Genomic DNA, 18,110 nt, shown 5'->3' with positions numbered 1-18,110 from the left:
GTTAAAGGTAAACAAATAACATGAGAATATATATTTTCCATAATTATATTGAAAGTATTATATCGTAAATATAAAATCCATGATAATACCACACATAAAGAAAATTAATTCTGTTTCTTGAACAATAAAATATCCTTACTTTGAGTAGTTTAACTACTTTTATCTAACCTGTTCACTTTTATAGAATAATACAATTATTCACAATCAACATTTAAATCTAAAATTAATATTAACACCGTCTGTTTTATTTCTATAATAAAAAATTAAACAATTACTTGATCGAAAAATATAAGAAAGATTTAACATAAAATTTGGGTTTTATTTGTACGAAATATTTTAAGTCACGTTTATTTAAAAAGATGTGATGAGAACAAAATACTCAATATTATTTGAGGCTGAATTAGTGTCAAATGCTTAGGAGCGGATCTACCTCAGGGCTTTTTGGACCCCGTGGATACATAGGGCCCCAGTCCTCACTGAAAAGCATCGATGATATTTTGTCTAAAAAATAATATATACCATTAAAAAAAAAGAAATATTTATTCGCGTGGAAGTACGGGGAAGTCCCCCGTAATAGCCCAGAGCCCCACGAACTTACGATTCGCCCATGGCCCATGCATATGCATAGCATACGTGTAGCGCAATCATTGATTTTTAGATAAGATTATTCTTATTATATGATAGTTCTACAGTGCAAAAATATATTTTAAGAAGATATATTTCTCCTATTATTTATGACAATTTGCATTGAAATATGGAAAGAATTCCTTTTTTGTTCTTATTGGTGTTAAGCTAAGCATAAATAATTCAAATGTAATTTTACTTAAAAATGTATATCTGTAAATAATATTGTTACTCGTTTCCTACTTACTGTAGGTTTACTGTTTACGGATGTCTAAAACTTCATTATAACGGCATTGCAAACACTGTTATACTAAAGTTTTCAATTGTAGACACTTAAAAGGGTATCATTTTAATAACTGAATGCTGAAACCTGATGACTTGATATGATTTTTTCCACCTGCGTGTTTATATTAATTATGTCAATAAGTATTTATAGTATAAACTGTTTTAACTCTTTGGTAAATACTAAATTATGAATGAACGCAATTACAATTCTTATTAAGATTTAATGTGACTTCTTATAGTTTCTAAAGCGCTGTACAATTTCTTTATGGACTTCCTTACAGCGGTCTCCTCTTTTGCCAAATGTTTTCTTTCAGCGACTAGTGCCTTCGCCCTGTCGGAGTCTCGGGACGCGTTCCTAGTTACATACGCACTCCCAACACGAAGTTTTGTGTTGCTACGATTTAAATCCAATATTTCTTTCTTGCGTGCTATTTAAAGAATTTTCGATATTAAATTAAGCCTTGACGGAAGTTTTACAATATCATGCTTGTTGGTAATTTTATAATCAAATCATAATAAGTTACGTTGTGGATAAACGATGTCTACGAATTAATGTAATGTAAAATGGGAATATGATAAACAACAGAAAATTATAAATAGATTCTTCCCATCACAATTTAACTGCTTAACAAATTTTAATGAATCTTGGAATAAAGAGTATAGGATAACAATGTGATTATTACCTATAAAATTTATTATTAATATTTTTATTTACCTGCATCATACTCTTTATAGCTTTTAATAAAAGTTTCCACACCGGGCCAAGAGTTGTTCGAGACTTGACAACTGGCGTCTCTGAATTTTTCTCCATCGTCTAACATCTTTTGCGGTTTTGTTTCCTCGGTGCTAGTTATGGTTTCAGAGACACGAGTTTTATATATATTTGGTACCTTAATTGGTGTATAATTAGCTATCGGTTTAGTTACTTGAATGTTTTCACTGTCAAAGCCTGGTGTTAAATCGCGTTTTCTTGTATCTTGTCCACTAAAAATCTTCACACTTATATCGGCCATTTTGGACAGTCGATTCAGTTCAGAGAAATTTTTCTCAGCCAATATTTTAATGCTATCGCCAGCTTCGGTGTGAAAGTCTAGTCTTTTTTTAATTAAATTATGGTTTTCGTTGACTTGATTTTTAATTTCATTGATAAGTTTTAATTGGTCGCTTGTGCCTAAATTAAGATTATCACCTTCAAGTCTTCGTTGTTTCGTTTGGGAATTATCTAATGGCTTTTCACGACGTTTTCTTTCTTTTAAAACTTCTTGCCATATTTTCTCGTAACCTGAAATCAAATAAAGATTTAGTCTCGAATATAGCCTTTTGAACTGATGCTATTTTTGCGTCGTACCCTCTCTTGCATTCTTAGTAACTGGAGTAAGCTTCAGTCGCGATAGGAAAGTTTGTTTTCTTTGCTGTATCACACCGGATTCATCTAAGAATTTTGAGACTGTATGATCATTTGATTCGTCTCTTTCGCGTTTGCAACAGTTAGTTTCTGTCGTAAGGCAGTCTATTCGACCAGCAGTTATATATGCCGATGCAATCGCATCTTTTTTCATAGATCTTTCCTGTCGATCCATTTCTCGTTCTGAAAATGAAAAGCGAGGAATCATTAATATGTTACTTATATTTAGAAGAGTTATTGTTAGTATACCTTAGTATTTTTCATATCATAGATATCTAATTTGATGGGAGGTGTTGGTCTCAAAGAAAACATTGTGAGAAAACTGCCATACCTTAAAAATGCACGTGTCAGGCACAACATTCTGATCATTAGAAAAAGTTTATTAGAAAACAGAAATCTGTAGACAGGTGCTGTACGTGTATTATAATGATTAATGATTTATAATGATTAAAAATTACCTCACCTTTATAATCTTTGAACGTTGTTAATCGGAAATTTGCGAGAAATATTTTTTTTTCGTTACAGTTGTCTTTGGTTGTTGAACTAAAATCTTTGATAACTTTTTCATAATCGATAATATCGTCATCTTCATACTCACTGCCACTTTCTATATCGGCTCGATTTGATTTCTTTGTATAAAATTCGTTATAAATTTCATCTATCATTTTTTCAGGTGTTATAATGTGGTTTTCAACTTCTTCTGCTGGTATAACATTTTTTTTAGGTTCTTGACTATTACGGTTAGTTAAATGCTTTAATCTCCTCAATCTCTTTCTTTTTTCATAGAGATCTAGTGAGCTTACTTCTTCTGTTGCATTTAACTTAGCTCTTATATTCGTTATTAATAGTTTTGGTTGTAATTTAGAATCCATTTGACAAGCTATGAAAATTTTATCATTAGGTCTGTTATTTTCAATTTTTTGGGCTTCGTTTTTGCTTTCTACAAATTTGTTTCCATCTCGCCCGATTATGTGTTGATTATCTCTGTCCATTATCATCGGGACTTGATAAACTAATTGTGAATTCCTTATAACTTTTGAATTTGGTGTCTGTATGAATGTGTTACTGTTTGTACTTGGTAATTTTAGATTTAAGTCGTTAGTTCCAAGAATTTGAACCTCTTTATTTTCCTGCGTTGCCTTAGTAATTGAACTATTGGCCACAGATTCGATATTCTTATTAGTTGTACTGATATCTGCATTAGGTTTGATTTCATTAACGGAAGGTTTTAAGGCTTCATTATTTACTTTAACGTTATTTTTTATCATCATAACATTTGCCGGAAACTGAACATTGCTTAAATATACAAAATTAGACTGTAATACTAGGTTTTTTGAAGTTGGTTGACCCGCTTTTTCTACTTTGTTTTTATTTTTAATTTCTTGCTCCTGTAACGTTCCTTGCGACTTCTCCTTCACGACTATCTTATTTCCATAAATTTGATTTTCGGTTATTAGATTTTCAAAATCATTCTCATCACAGTCGTCTTGGTGCATCCTTTTCAAGGAAACTACTTTAGACGATGTTTCATTTTCATTAACCAATTCTTCTTTAGATTTTTTTGCTTGGCTAATTTGCCGTGAAGGAGTTTGCAAGTTTTTTTGGTCGACTCCAGATCTAGAAAGTGGCACCTGAGGGGGTTGTTGTTGTATGGCAAGTAGCATCTTTTGATTTGAAGAATTTTTATTTTGTATCAGTAATAGTTGGTTTGATTTTTGATCGTTTGCTCTCTCTTGTGATGTTGAAAATTTAGGAGTTATTGAGTCTAAATTTATCGGATTAAAAATTGTGCGAGATGGTATGATATTGGGAGGTAGCATATTTGTTTTACATGCATCTTTATTTTGTTCCACGTCTGTTTTCGTATCAGGCTTGCGAAATTGAGTTTCAGCCTGACTTATGACTTCAGCGGCTGTTATGAGAGTATTTATACTATTAGTCGAACCTGGAACATCTTTTAACTTATTTTCCTTTATTAGCACATTACTTTGTATTTCGATTTTTGGTGCATCTGTTTTAGAGGTATGGAAAGCTGGATTGAATGGTTTCTTTAGTTGAGAAGATTGCAAACTGTCTGAAGTATTTGTAACACACTTCATGTCTATCTTACTGATTGGAATGCTGGTTTTTAGACTAAACCTTTCGGATATGGGCTTTTTATTTGAATCTTTAAACATCGGAGTTGAGATTGGACCAGGGCTATTTAAATTGTCATTTACACTGTCTATCTTACTTTTAATACCTTCTGGAATATTTGTATCTATATTTGTAGGTATTACTTTAGGAGTAAAATTTTCTTCAAAGTCTGTTTGAGATGTTGTTTCGTTAGGCAGTGTTTCCGGGAACTTTTCTTCCATTTTCCCTTCAGAAGAAACTGTTCCGTCTCTCGTTTGGGGATATACAATTTCTGTCGCTGTCACTTGATCAGTTATTGGTCTTTGATTATTATTTGGCTGAACAAGAACTGGATATGAAACTGGTTGAAACGCCGAATATACTGGCACTGAGTACATGTAGCAACCATAGTTGGGATAGCCTAATTGTACTGGTTTAGTTGTGGTGGCACTTGGACTCGGGTTGGGAATTGATGATGGTGATATCTTCGGTGATTGGGATATTGATTTGGGTGGTACAAAGGTCGGTTTTTCAGGAAATGATGTAATGTCATCTGGTGGTTTCAGTGGTTCTGAAGATTTAGGCATTGGCTGAATAGTAGCTATGGGAATAGTCGATGGTACAGATTGTGCTGTTGATAACATTGGTGTTAGGGATGGTGCAGATACATTTGGCATGGAGTCCGCTGTCTGTTGTACTCTGTCGTCTGTTGTGGGCATCACAGGCTGGACAGGTTTACTGGGTCTAGCTGTAACCAGAAATTATTTCAAATTTGTATTTTTTTATCTTGGTTGCTTTACCGCTTTATTTATTGGGGTATAAGTTCATGATTTGTGAAAAGTTGAAAGAAAAATACATATCTCCTTTATCCCTTTACATTAACTGTGTACATTTATGTTTATTTATTTTGGGCGACGCCAGAGTGGAATGAGTAAGCTACTTAAGTTAAAACTAGTCATATTTTTCGTTTTATCAATAATAAATGGAAAAGGATTGCAACTTAATAAACGACCATTTACTAAGCAAACTAAACATACATGCATATCTGCCATAAAATATAAAATAAAACTATCATTTTGTCTACTCTGTGTGACAGACTCTTCTTGAAATCGTCTACAAGACTATTATGATAAAAATATTGCTTTTTTAAAAAATGTTTTTAAGATACTAATTAACAATATGTACGTACTTAAACTAATTTTGTTTCGAACAATTTGACTACTAGGATGTCTTGTTGCTATTTCGAACTATGGATATTATACTCATTAAATTTTTCAACTGACGCTGACGCCGATGTATTTTTTTTTGAACCCAGTTGTCAACTCCATTTTAAATTATAATTCTTTGTTTCACTTACTACGTCATTTTCTTGCATGTTGCGCATTAGCGCAACTACTTATGGAACTTTAATTGAGTTTGATCTTATTTTAAAGTAGATCTATTAATATTTGGTTTAGTTCTGCGTCGTGCTCTGTAACTTCCAATGGCAATTGCGGTTCGGATTACTGTTTTTGTATGCAAATTATATTTAGGTCTTAACAGCTGTAGGGCTAATGTCGCAACATTGTGATTATTCGGTACAACTCAACACTTAATTCGGGTTTGCAATAGATATCGTTATTGTATCAAGAAACGTTTATATAAACATATAGGTATATCTAATAATTTATATAATTACTTGATGTTATCAAGTTTCTTAAAGCATTTTTATTAGATTTTATCTGTCGAGGACTTATGAAGATAATCAATATGATTATAGGTATATTGATAAAGCACATAAATAGCTGTTACTTTGTGGATTTTCAAATTTAATAACCTTGTTTTAGAAGGCATAGTAAAAATCATCGAAGTAGTTTTCAGTTTATCCTTAAAAATAAAACGGCTTTTTACTTTTTATTATTATTTATTGGTGTAGATTATCTACAAAAGATACTTAGTTCATGCACTAGAATTAGCTGTATGAAGTAGTGGTAACCTTTTTAAAAATACTTCTACGTGGTGGAGGGTACGAGGCCTCGTTTATCCATACAGGCATGATCATATTTCTGTTTCAGGGTACAAACAAAAGTTGTGATCATACAAGAAACGGTTTAGTTTTATTTAAAATAGGTCATCATCGCCGTTTTGTGTTCCCCGTGTTGACGTGACTACATTATTTTCCTAGCTTCGCCCGAACTATATATCTTATTTTAATAAAGATGTATTTAGATGTAGCAGCTGCTACTCTTGACTTCGACGACATTAGAATATGGCTCATTTTATACTAGATGAAGACGTTAGTAGTTTTTGCGTTATATAAATAATGTAAAAAACAGTATCTACTCAAGGATTGTAGGTACGTGCATCGTGTTAAGGTCGCATACTTCCGATAAATAGTATTTAGTATAAGTTCTTTACGTTTAAGTTAACAATTACAGCGATAGCTAGTAATTAAGTAACAATACAATTTATAAAAAAACATCAATTCATAATTTATTGATACCACCTCAAGTTGATCCTACGCCAAAGAAGAAACCGCCAACGAATCCGACAGAGAAACAGCTATTTTTCCTCACGAACCGCAGTACAGCATCCATCAGCTCTTGACTATAACTCATAGCTTCTCTTACTTTGTCCCAGTTTACACATAAATATCCTAGTTCCGTAGCAAAATGGAGTAACAATATACTTCCACCAAGGCCTACGGCAGCTGTTTTGCCAACTTTTATAACTCCAACACCCGTTATCCACCCACCTATGGTTCCTAAAACCAAATCCTTACCATTGCCTTTACTAAAATTATTAAGTGTTTTGTCAAAGTAGGTATCTTCTGCTTTAAGGTCTCTAGATAAATGCCGAAGATCAAAATCAGCTGGTATTGGCTTTGCCATGTGGATGCATTTTTCTATATTAAAACGGAAAACAATATAAAGTATATGGTATGTTTCAATTTTAACAGTTTTTGATGTTTCATTTTGAAAATATTTCAAACCAACGTCTGAAATTTGACAGAATCTTTAAAGAGTATTTATTGAACGTCATTGTTGTATTTGATTGTATCATATTATAGTTATATCAGTTTTTTCCTAGAAACTGGTATCTAATCAGTAAAAAAATAATAACTCCTATCATTCAATTAAGGGTTTATATCGAAAATTGGTGGATGGCACATGAGCCACTAATATTAACAATATTTTTATTATAAAATGTCTTATACTTAGCCCCGTGAGGCCTGAACATTATACTGCATTAGAAATGCACTAACCCTAGGCTATGTACCTACTTTAGAGAAATTCATAATTCCTGTCTTCTGGGTCAGTATCGAGATTATCGAACAAATCAATATGTTCCGGCTTTCGATACTTTTAATAGATATTAGCCATTAGAGAAATGATGGCTAAACAAAAATTCAATTATTATCTCTCATCGATATATCATAAAAGTATTTCGCTGTTAGGAAACCAGGATTTGCCAATGTCGTTGCCAAAAAACTCTTTTATTCTTTACCAGTAGTAATGGAAGCAAACATTTATTAAAATTACGAAATTTTTTTTGAGAAATAATAAGATAAAAACACACATATTGCTTTAAAATTGAGACGTGATCAGGATCCAAGTTTGATTTTGCTACTCAATGGTGGTATTTTTCTTATTCTTGTAAAGAATCAAATCAAATCAAAATCTCAAAGACGACATATACATTTCTAAGATAAATTGGAGTTCCAGCGCTGCCCCTTCTTATCATTATTGTGAAGCGTTCTTAATACTACTAATGTTTTAACTGTTTATAAAATGTTGTATTTATTACCATTTAACTTTGAGAATAGACATTTGTAATTTTTTTTCTTTTATACGTGATAGGATGTATGAATTCAAGACAATGACTTAGTACCAAGTATGCTCCCTTTGTCAAAATATTTTTTGTATTTCTCCCTGTATATGTTTTTCGATCACAACTGCTGACCAATGTGTAGTTTTCGCATTCTATATTACTGTCATAGAAAAAATGATAGTTTTAGTAGTAAATACAAAGTTACAACACTCGAATACATAATGAGAATTAGCACACAATGTCCACTACACTACTAGAAGCTCAGCGGGTGGGGAGGGATTAGGGTTCAAACAAAAAATAAAAGCAGGCCGGTCCGCGGGAGCTCCGCTAGGGCGGAGACCCCGCGACGCCGGCGCACACGTCAATTTCACCGAATGTATTTTCAATAAAATCATACTTTTTCACTTGTTAGGTATTGTCCATATCGTATCTATATTATATTTACATGGCTAAATGCTTCGCTTACAAAAAGAAAACAAAAGTATTGAACACCTATTACGAGCTACAATTAATAATAAAGTCTATCTATTGATACAGAAAGAGGATCGTCTCTCGGCGACGACCGGTCGAGTCGCACCGCCCACGGCGTATCACAGATGCGCGGGCGGGGATCCGCACGTTTCGGCGCCATCTAGTGAATAAATATTACAACTGCTTTAGCAAACGACCGAACGTCGCCGGGTGCCGAGAGAACTTCGAACGTAGGCCTTCACACGTCGCGACACGCCGAGGTAGAAAACGCAAGCCGAACACATAATAGACATTTTCTCTTCTCTCGCCGTCTCCACGGAGCAGAGATCGCTCCGTCCGTCCACAATAAGTACATAGTTTTCAATCACAAGAGTTTGTTCCGATTCATACATTCACGGGCGAGACGGCGGATCGACGGCGCTCGTGACAATCGTAACACGTATTTATTATACAGCGATGATTATATAATATAAAATATAGTAAACGGGAATACAATATAGTACAGGACCGCGCACGCGCTGCTCCTGGCAGATCGCTTCGTTCGCTAACTTCGCTTCGTCGACTCGTAAAACGATAAGGTAATATTAAAAGCAGGCGTCTCACTAGAAAAGTTCGGCGTTTTTCTCTTTCTGTCGAATCGTGTTTGAGATACGATGGAAAGAGACGAAAAAGGGTAGCTAACAATTGTTATGAGGATAGGATTTCGGATAGAGAGATCGGAAGACTCGGTTGACGAACGCCCAAATATTACATTTCTTTAATACGACCTTACCGTTCTATTAAATCGCTCTAAATCTAAAGTAAAGTGTGAAGTTTACCGCGAGAGTAAAAGTCTTCGGTGATGTTATAAACATTTTCAACAGTTAAACGTTTATAATTTATAAGTCTTTTGAAATTCAAGGATTTCTTTTCGTCGAAGGAATCTCATTTATAAAACGGTCAATTCACGAAAAGAACAGATTTTTAAATCTCTAACTAAATTTTGTACCTTCATGGTTATCACCTAAACAGTTTGAGACGACTCGTCCGTCGGTCGTCGAAGCCCTCCCCGGGGAATGCGATTCGGTCGGCGCAAAGCTAAACGTGCGGCCCGGCCCCGTCTGGACTGAGACTATCACAATTCACATCGATACCTCTGTGGAGGTACAGATACAGCTCTCCTCTTTTATCACAACTGACCAGACAAACCGATTCGACGAGACTTCGGTCGCGAAGTTCGATCGATTTGAAACCGAACGTGAGTTCTCGCTCACGGAGGGACTGAAGCTTCAGCGGACGCGAAGGAGACGCTATCGGCCCCCCTCAGGGCCCCGGGCGGTGTGTCAGAGCGCGGCGGGCTGCGTGGCGGATGCGGCGGTGGGCTGCGGCGCGGGCTGCACCGGCTGCGGAGCGGAAGTGGGCTGCTCACCGGGGTCGGGCTCGTAAGGCCGGAAGGGCCGGTAGAGCAGCGGGGGCGGGGCCGCGGCGCGACGAGACTCCTTCTCCCTCTGCGCTCTCTCCCGGGCTTCCTTCTCTCGAAGCTCTCGCTCTCTGCAAACGTCGAAGCCGGTAAAGTCAAAAGCGTCTAAATTTTAAAGTGGCTCGTATCGCGCCTGCGAGTATCCTCACCTCTCCCTTTCCCTCTCCCGTTCGCGTTCCCGCTCTCTCTCCCTCTCCCTCTGCAGCGCTATCTCCTTCTCCCTCTCGTCGTGCAGAGCGTGCGCGTGCGCCGCGTGCTGGTGATGTGCCGGATGACCCGGATGCGCGGGGTGGCCCGGGTGTCCCGGATGGCCGGGGTGACCGGGGTGACCCGGGTGTCCCGGATGCACCAAGGATAGAGGCGGGGCGAGGAGAGGATAGGCGGAATAGGGCGGCAGCCAACCGACGCCCATTCCGCCCCTGAACATGCGCTCCAGGTAGATTTGCTCCTCTGCCGCGAGCCTGTACCGAATGTGACTTTAAAATACCGGAAAAAGCGTAATAAATTCGTAAACAAAGGTCTAGCATTTGCAAATTATACCTGTATTGCAAAGCGGCGCTGGAGTAGAGTCCCGGGTGCGCGTAGGGCGAGTAAGTGGCCGGCTCCAGCAGAGGGAACGAAGCCGCGGGATGCGACAGTCTGGTGGAGGATTTATTCATTTCACGTTACCAGATAAAATTATGTGAATAAATTACAATATAACACTGAGAATATTATAATTTTCATCGTGAGACGAAATACGAAATCCCACTCGTGTCATCTCGTCGCCCGTCATTCCATAAATGAGCGTCTTTTAAGGCAGCATTTGCTGCGCACCACCTCTATGTGAAACCAGCTGAAGTATTTCAGAACCAATTCGACTTAGGTTCCTTTACTACCTTAATTTATAAAGGTAAGCAACGCACTCGCCAGCCTAAAGGAATTGGCAGTGTCTGTTTGGCTTACAATGCTTCTTAATGATTTAACATCGGGTGAGCCTTCTGACTGTTTACACTATTATATAAAAAAATGAAAATGAAGTTGGAGTCTCACCTGTCGTCGGGGCGATAGGGCTGGAAGCCGGAGGCCGGCAGGTGGTGTGGCGAGGCGCGCTTGGTCGGAGCCGGAGGTGGCTTGTCCTTGCCGGCGTCCCTGTCCCCTGCCGTCGGTCCGCCGCCCGCTCCTGTACACTCGCGCGGTCAGCCAGAGGCCCGACTCTCGTATGGCTCTTTAAGCACTTTACCCGGCGACGTAAAGGTCGCTCGATACAAGACCGTCTTTACGGTGTTACGACATTACAACTACCGGGGTTCACGAAAACCAGTGCCTTTGACCGTATTCAAAATAAAAGTAAAAACTCCGAGCAATACTGCAATCGGCGGTATATTTGAGAAATCCCACCCGCAGTCTTACGGCTCGGTGGTAAAATTAGAAAGCTTAATTACGTGTCATCGTCAGACACAACGCGGAACGCATTAACATTAATTGTATACAACACGAATAAATAGTCACAGAACGCTGTGTTAAAGTTGAAATAGTGTACATATTACAGTATTGCTCGTGGGGGTCGGTTGGGGGATTGCAAGCGTGCGACTCACCATCTTTAGCGTCTGGGCCGGCGTTTTTCGCGAGCGTGCGTAACGCCGCCGCAAAAGGACCGCCCTTGTTCGCCGCCAGTTCCGTCCGCTTGGCAATTTTATTCGCACTCACACCTGGAAAGAACAGAAACGTCTTGCTCAAATACTTGTACACTGAATAATTCAAATTATATTAAACAAAACATTGTGGCCGCCATGTTAACCTACGTTGGAAGGTGGCATATGTCGGCTGCTCACCCTAAGCGATGGTGCGGAACCGAGGGTGAAACGTTCCGTTGTATTTTTATGTTATAGATCACGAGTATAAAAATGACAAGGCATTAAAAAAATACCGTATCAATTTAATGTTGCCTGATACATAAGATCACATGTGAGTGTGTTCTCTGATCAGCAATTCTTAAAATATCCTTCAATGACATTTAAGCACGATCTTGTGTTCCTCCAATACATGCCCCGCAAGTAACAGTGTACATTAATATAAATTGTGGCACTATTGATCAAAGGCGATGTAAAGACAAAACAATACAGTGGGTTCACATGTTAAGTGGCTGATATAGTGGAGGCCATAAGTGACATTAAATAATGTCAGACGGTTCGTTCGGGCAACCCGTTAATTGACCCATGAATTAAAGTGGCCCGGGCTGATGGGAGCATGTGATCTCATTGCGGCATCGCCGGGATCAGGGGTCACGGGTCTGAGGTCTTGTACATAGTTAAATACATACTTTTGTGTGTATATTTTACTCGTAGGTAAATTAAAATGTTTGTGTGATTTTAGGCCGGAGTCAGCCTTGACGTTAGAAGCTTTTCGTTATTATGTGTTGAATCATTTAGTTTTGTAAATATCGCCGTGGCTAATGTGTAAATTTTCACTTGTTTTCAAATAGATCAAATCGTATAAAATACTCGAGAGGGTAAGAAAGCTGTAAGCAATTTCCATATAAATTACACAATTATAATCTGTACACTAGATATGTGGAGCATGAATAAAGTCAATTGACGAGACAGCGGTTGACTAATACATTAGCGAGGTACTGATGCGGCGAGTCAATTGTGCGCTCACCTCCTGGCCTTCTGCATTGCTCACATTGAGGCATTGCTCAACTGATACGGGACGCTGCGACCATGTAATGACATGGTCGCAGCGTCCCAATGGTCGACGAGATCGTATATTTAGGGTTTTGTTTTTAAACATATACAAGTAGATAAAACAAACATTTTATAAAACAAATTTAAAAAGAGTGGCGGAGAGTTTATCGCCAGTTCTGGCAGTAAATGTAAAATTAGAAGCATTTAATATGTAAATTAAATAAAAGATTTTGAATTTGACATTAAATACAGGTCTCTCTTTTTCATATATAATATTTAAGAAAATAAAGAAGAAGAAAAGGAGGAGACTTCAGAGACTTTTAAGAAAGGCATAAGTGGGACCCAGGTCAAACACAACGGCGGCCCTTATATTTATAAATATTGTTAACAACAACCATTGCAAATCAACAAAAAACAATCGAGATATTATTAAATAAACTTTAGTTTTACTAAATCTGGATCTGAACTCCAAACGAAGAAAAATACGCTGTAATTCTTATATTCAAAGAAAATCGTCAATGAAAAGGCCGATAGCGTGGGTAGCGATAGGTGGGCAAATATAACACGGGGAATAAAATCAATTTCTCGCCGAGCGTCTGACTCAGACGCTATGTATTTATGCTATCAACGTGAATAGTATTATTAACACACTACACTGAAAACAATATTTTGTAATGAATGTTCCTGCTTTATTTAACAAAAGTTATAAACTAGTCTTTTATTATGAACAAAAATACATCCAGTGGCCCATACGACTGTCTTGGCCAAAGTATTGACCATAAAATTTAACTTCTGGGCCAAAATAAACAAATACTCTCCTACACAAGAGAGGAATATCTCTCTCTTATATATTATACCTACTTTTCTTCAAAAATATATGTTTTACAAACACTTCAAGATGTTACTCAGCAATAATGGACGTTCAGCGTTTGGCCCTTACCCCCATTGGGGGCTATTCCCGTCCTTAACGACCGGCATTATTGATAAACACACATAATGAGGTCGGGTTTGTTTAGTTTAGTGCCGGCAATGTTGAACCGATATTGGGGAGTGTTTCCATTACAATAATTAGTATTGGTTATACACAGCACGAGTGATTTGATCACGGATTAAAAGGTTAGTGAAATATCCAATAAAAATATCTTTACTTATTTAAACTTAGTATTAAGTAATGAAATATTGTTAAATATCGTAGAGCCTCTACACGTAACGCTACGATGATGTTGCTCAGTTGGACAGGTTCCTCAACGACTGTCTACTTGATATAGTGAAAATAGTGACTTTTTGACTACTGAGCCTCAGATTTCTCCTACGATCTTTTGTCAAACTAATAGAAAAGAAAGTGGTCAGCTGCCTGTGCCTGACACAGCACAAGCCTGCAAGGCCTGGCAAGCCGGTTTCCTCGCGATGAAGAAACAGTGAAGAAACGGTGAAGGAAATATCCTTCACCGTTTGAGCGAATGTTAAATGCGCATAGACATAAGTCCACTGGCCGGGGATAGAAGCTACGACCTCCGGGATGTGAGTCGCACGAGAGAGCCACTAGGCCATCACTACTCTCATTTTTATAGTAGAGTTAATATATATAATGTAGAAATACTTAAAAACAGTAATATTAACAACTACATCAAATTATACTTGATGTGTTCATCGCGGAGTCAAATATACGTGAAGTTAAACGTACAAATGCAAAAAGAATTTCCATTTGTTTCACTTGAAACTTTTCAACGATATTATTAAATGCATTGTTGCAGTGTAATGTGAGCGGAAATTATATATTTGAGAGTCAAATAGGTGCGGCGGGTAGTTGCCGGCGCCGAGTAGCGAACCTCTCACCCCAAACCACTGCAGTCATTATAGGGTTGTCAATTTGTCAGACAAGCGTACACGAACCGTGTCGTATTATTTCTTATACGCAAACATTTTTCGGTAGAATATAAAATTCAATGCCAACGTGAATTTCAATCGTTGTCGTAGATTTTATACCGTAGACAATTACATTTATAACTGTATATATTATAAATATTAGTAGTTAGGTTAGTCGACAGCCCTATCCTGAAGTAGAGTAAGTTCGCATCGGCACTCGCAGTACACTACAAGTACAACAAGTGTGCTGTATATTCAGTGGCGAGTTCGGAGTCTGCGCATTACGCCGCTACTCAAGTCTGTGGGACGTGGGATAGGCGATAGCGGTAGAGCAGTACATATGATTCGTTACGAGCAAAATGCTAATGCATATTGAATGACGTTTCTCCTATGGTAACATATCATTATCATAAAAAGCCTGTGTGAGCCGTTGCTCACTTTTATAGATTTATAGACAGAATAGCATCTTATTAACTTCTGCTGTACACGAGTGGACAATAAAGAAATGAAGTTTTTAATACACGAATGCGTTTTTATAAATTTGAATAAACAAATTATTATTGCAATTAAATATTAAAATCTTCGTCATACAAATAAAAACACAGTCTGCAGAGCATCGTGTATCAAGAGCACATAAGCGCCGAGACCTGAGTAAATACAAACAAGAACAACGCTCGAGTTCCCAACTCAAACCGGGCGTTGTCGGCGTCGTCTGCGGATTTCCATTACAACCCCCACCCCTTGGCCCCTCCCCGGTCGACAAACACTAACACCGCAAATGGGCCACTTTGCTGCCTACGCGATTTATTACCGAGCGATCGTCCACCGAAAGCTACCACTACTTGTGACTAGTTACGTTTTTATGACTTTATCACACAAAGTACACTTAAAAATTTTAGTTTGTATTTACTGAGAGACTTACACCAGAGAGAATATCTTTCTGTGCCATTATTTTTTATACTGGATTATTGTAGTGCAATGTGTAGGCCTAATGTTCAGCGTGCGACTCACTTCCCTGGGACGTAGGTTCGATACCCAGCCATTTCTTTTTATGCGCATTTAACATTCGCTCGAACGGTTCAGGATTTTCCTTATAGTGAGGAAGCCGGCTGATCACCTATTTGCCTATTAAATTGCCAAATGATCACAAAACAGATACAGAATTCTAAGATCCAGAACTGAAAAGATTGTAGCGCCACCGACTTATTATTATTTTTTAATGCAGTACCTATTCCTTTTGTATATTGTATTTCCTGCGATCAGATATTTATTTGCCGCTCTTTGTCGGATTAATAACAACGTTTTAATTTCAGTACAAATAATCCGGCGCCCTCACACTCTCCACGTGTAACTCAAACCTGAGACGGAGTATATACGGAGAGTATATACTTTTAATAAATTTTACAAAAAAAAATTTAATAATTTTTGAAACAAATATTTTATGACTATCAGACTCGCAGTCTTGATAAAAAAGGCCGTAAAATGGGAAACTTTTAATCAAGATTAAGTCTCCGAAAGCTGTACAAAATCTGGCAGAGGCGCATATTATTACGTTTCGGGCTATTCAATTTCTAGCCGGCTCTTTGTGCGGCGCAACTTTATCACGGGGCAATACAATCTAATTTCGATTGGACCACACAGAGATTACCCCAACTTGTTAGGGTAAAAGGGGCTTCGGAACGTCGGCTTTATTTTCATACTTTAGTCGACGTTTATTTATTGATGCTCTTATTCGTAGGCGGTTAAGGCCGAGTATTTTCGGCTCGCTCGCATTTCTGTACATTATCTCGGCAGCCGGTGTCAACTTTTAATTGAAGTTTCCGAGTTGGGCGACGACTGTATCCAAACCGCAACCGTCGAAACACGCCTCGTTGTTGGCGTAATAATTGTGATGATTAATTATTTAATGATACGTAAGCTGTGATTCGCAAATAAATGGCCCCACTTCTCGTTTCTAGAGGCGTAAGCTGCCCTAGCTTCAATATCAATAACAAAGGGTAAACACTCGAACAAAACATAAGATCCACTTACAGCATCGCGATTTGGCGCGAGTTCGTTTAGCGGTTCAACGCACCGCGTGACACCGGCGATGGGGCGAGCGATCTACCGGGGGTTAAGCAGGGGGGGGCGGGGCTGCGGGGTGGAGCCGGGGGAGTTTATCACCTCCAACGATCCGCGGAATAAGGACGTTTTATACGCTCATCCGGATGTCAGATGGTGAGAGAATTATTACTGCAAACGGTGTCCGTGTCAGGAGTCAAGCTCGCGAATGTGACTCGCCGTGCCAGGGTGAATTGTTGTCAACATATATTTTACGTATCTTGGGGCAGATTTAATTTTGTAAACGCTAGACTATTAAATAGAAATATCTTTGTACATTAATATGAAAATATTACTTCCAATGTCGAATGTATTTCAATGTCTAGAAAGTAACAAAATTATTTAGACTTTTGTTTCACACAATTATGGATTAAATTGAAAAAATATGGTTTTACCTTGTTTTCAAAACGCTGTCGCTTATGTTATGCGGCGTATTTTGCGGGTAAGTCGGGATGCGCGCGCAAGGCAACGGTGCGAGGGTAACAACGTGATTTTTATTTAAATGAGACCCTGAGATTAGGGCGATCATGTGAAATCATTTCTTATTTAAATATCGAATCCACGGGTTTTCATCTTTCAGAAAAAACTCACAGGTTTCCTCCAAAACGAGATGATGAAAAATAGATTTCGATAAGGAATCAAGTGATTTTTCTGCAGGTTCTATAAGTCGACTAATAAGTTATATAAAGTTATTATTGGAGATGATTGAATGCAAATAGTATTGTGACACAAATGATAACCAAATGTTATCCATACGGCCATAAGTTGGGACACACTAGGTGTACGAGCCAAGACTGTACATTTTGCTCACTCGGACTTAATTAGTTTAATAAGCGTTGCGATTCTCTAAATCGTAGATGATAAATTCAATGTAACAGTCGAAGAGAGTGCCTACGTCTCACAATACTCCCGGGGCGTTACTCCGACGATTAAGGAAATCGCCACGCTTATAAAACTAGCAAAGCCTGAACAAAATGTACAGAACTGGCTCGTACAGGTGTGTTATTAAATAGTTATAATAAACACAAACACAATATGAGATGAAAGGCAGACTTTTAATATGCAGGAACTGCGATGTGTATCACGTGAAGTGTCATATTAAAAAATAGAAAACACAAACGCGCGTCCCTCTAATTGAACTGTCAGAAAATATGCCAAAAGAATTACGGCTGTGATAGATATCGTATCATGTGTCGTGCATCAATCACTATTCTACATTGCCTGCGGAGACTCATTTAGACTTCAAAGGGAGAGTTTTACTATGTGCCTACAGTAGTTAATAGTACGTGTTTATCTTGGATAAAGAACA

At 37.9% G+C, this 18,110-nt stretch overlaps 2 protein-coding genes across 2 annotated transcripts in view; both read right to left on the bottom strand.

Annotated features, from left to right (window-relative positions):
- Positions 1–17: 17 nt before the first annotated feature.
- Positions 18–6,057, bottom strand: LOC110994122. The gene is made up of 4 exons (XM_022260627.2): positions 2,778–6,057; positions 2,258–2,497; positions 1,625–2,191; positions 18–1,337 (listed from the first exon to the last, which is right to left on the bottom strand). Exons 1-4 carry the CDS (start codon positions 5,146–5,148, stop codon positions 1,123–1,125), a joined length of 3,393 nt encoding a protein of 1,130 aa, XP_022116319.2. The 5' UTR covers positions 5,149–6,057; the 3' UTR covers positions 18–1,122.
- A 2,543-nt stretch (positions 6,058–8,600) lies between these two features.
- The window catches only part of LOC110994127, a 67,224-nt gene continuing 57,714 nt past the window's right edge, over positions 8,601–18,110 (bottom strand). Inside the window, exons 17-21 of the mRNA XM_022260631.2 lie at positions 11,747–11,860; positions 11,202–11,331; positions 10,710–10,808; positions 10,319–10,630; positions 8,601–10,240 (exon numbers count right to left, since the gene is read on the bottom strand). Coding sequence (XP_022116323.2) covers positions 10,033–10,240; positions 10,319–10,630; positions 10,710–10,808; positions 11,202–11,331; positions 11,747–11,860 — 863 coding nt within the window. The 3' untranslated portion in view covers positions 8,601–10,032. The remainder of the gene's footprint in view (positions 10,241–10,318; positions 10,631–10,709; positions 10,809–11,201; positions 11,332–11,746; positions 11,861–18,110) is intronic.

Source organism: Pieris rapae, chromosome 20 (assembly GCF_905147795.1).
Source record: "Pieris rapae chromosome 20, ilPieRapa1.1, whole genome shotgun sequence".
NCBI lineage: Eukaryota > Metazoa > Arthropoda > Insecta > Lepidoptera > Pieridae > Pieris > Pieris rapae.
The sequence above is the reverse complement of the archived record's forward strand: the minus strand, read 5'-3'. Positions and strand labels throughout refer to the sequence as shown.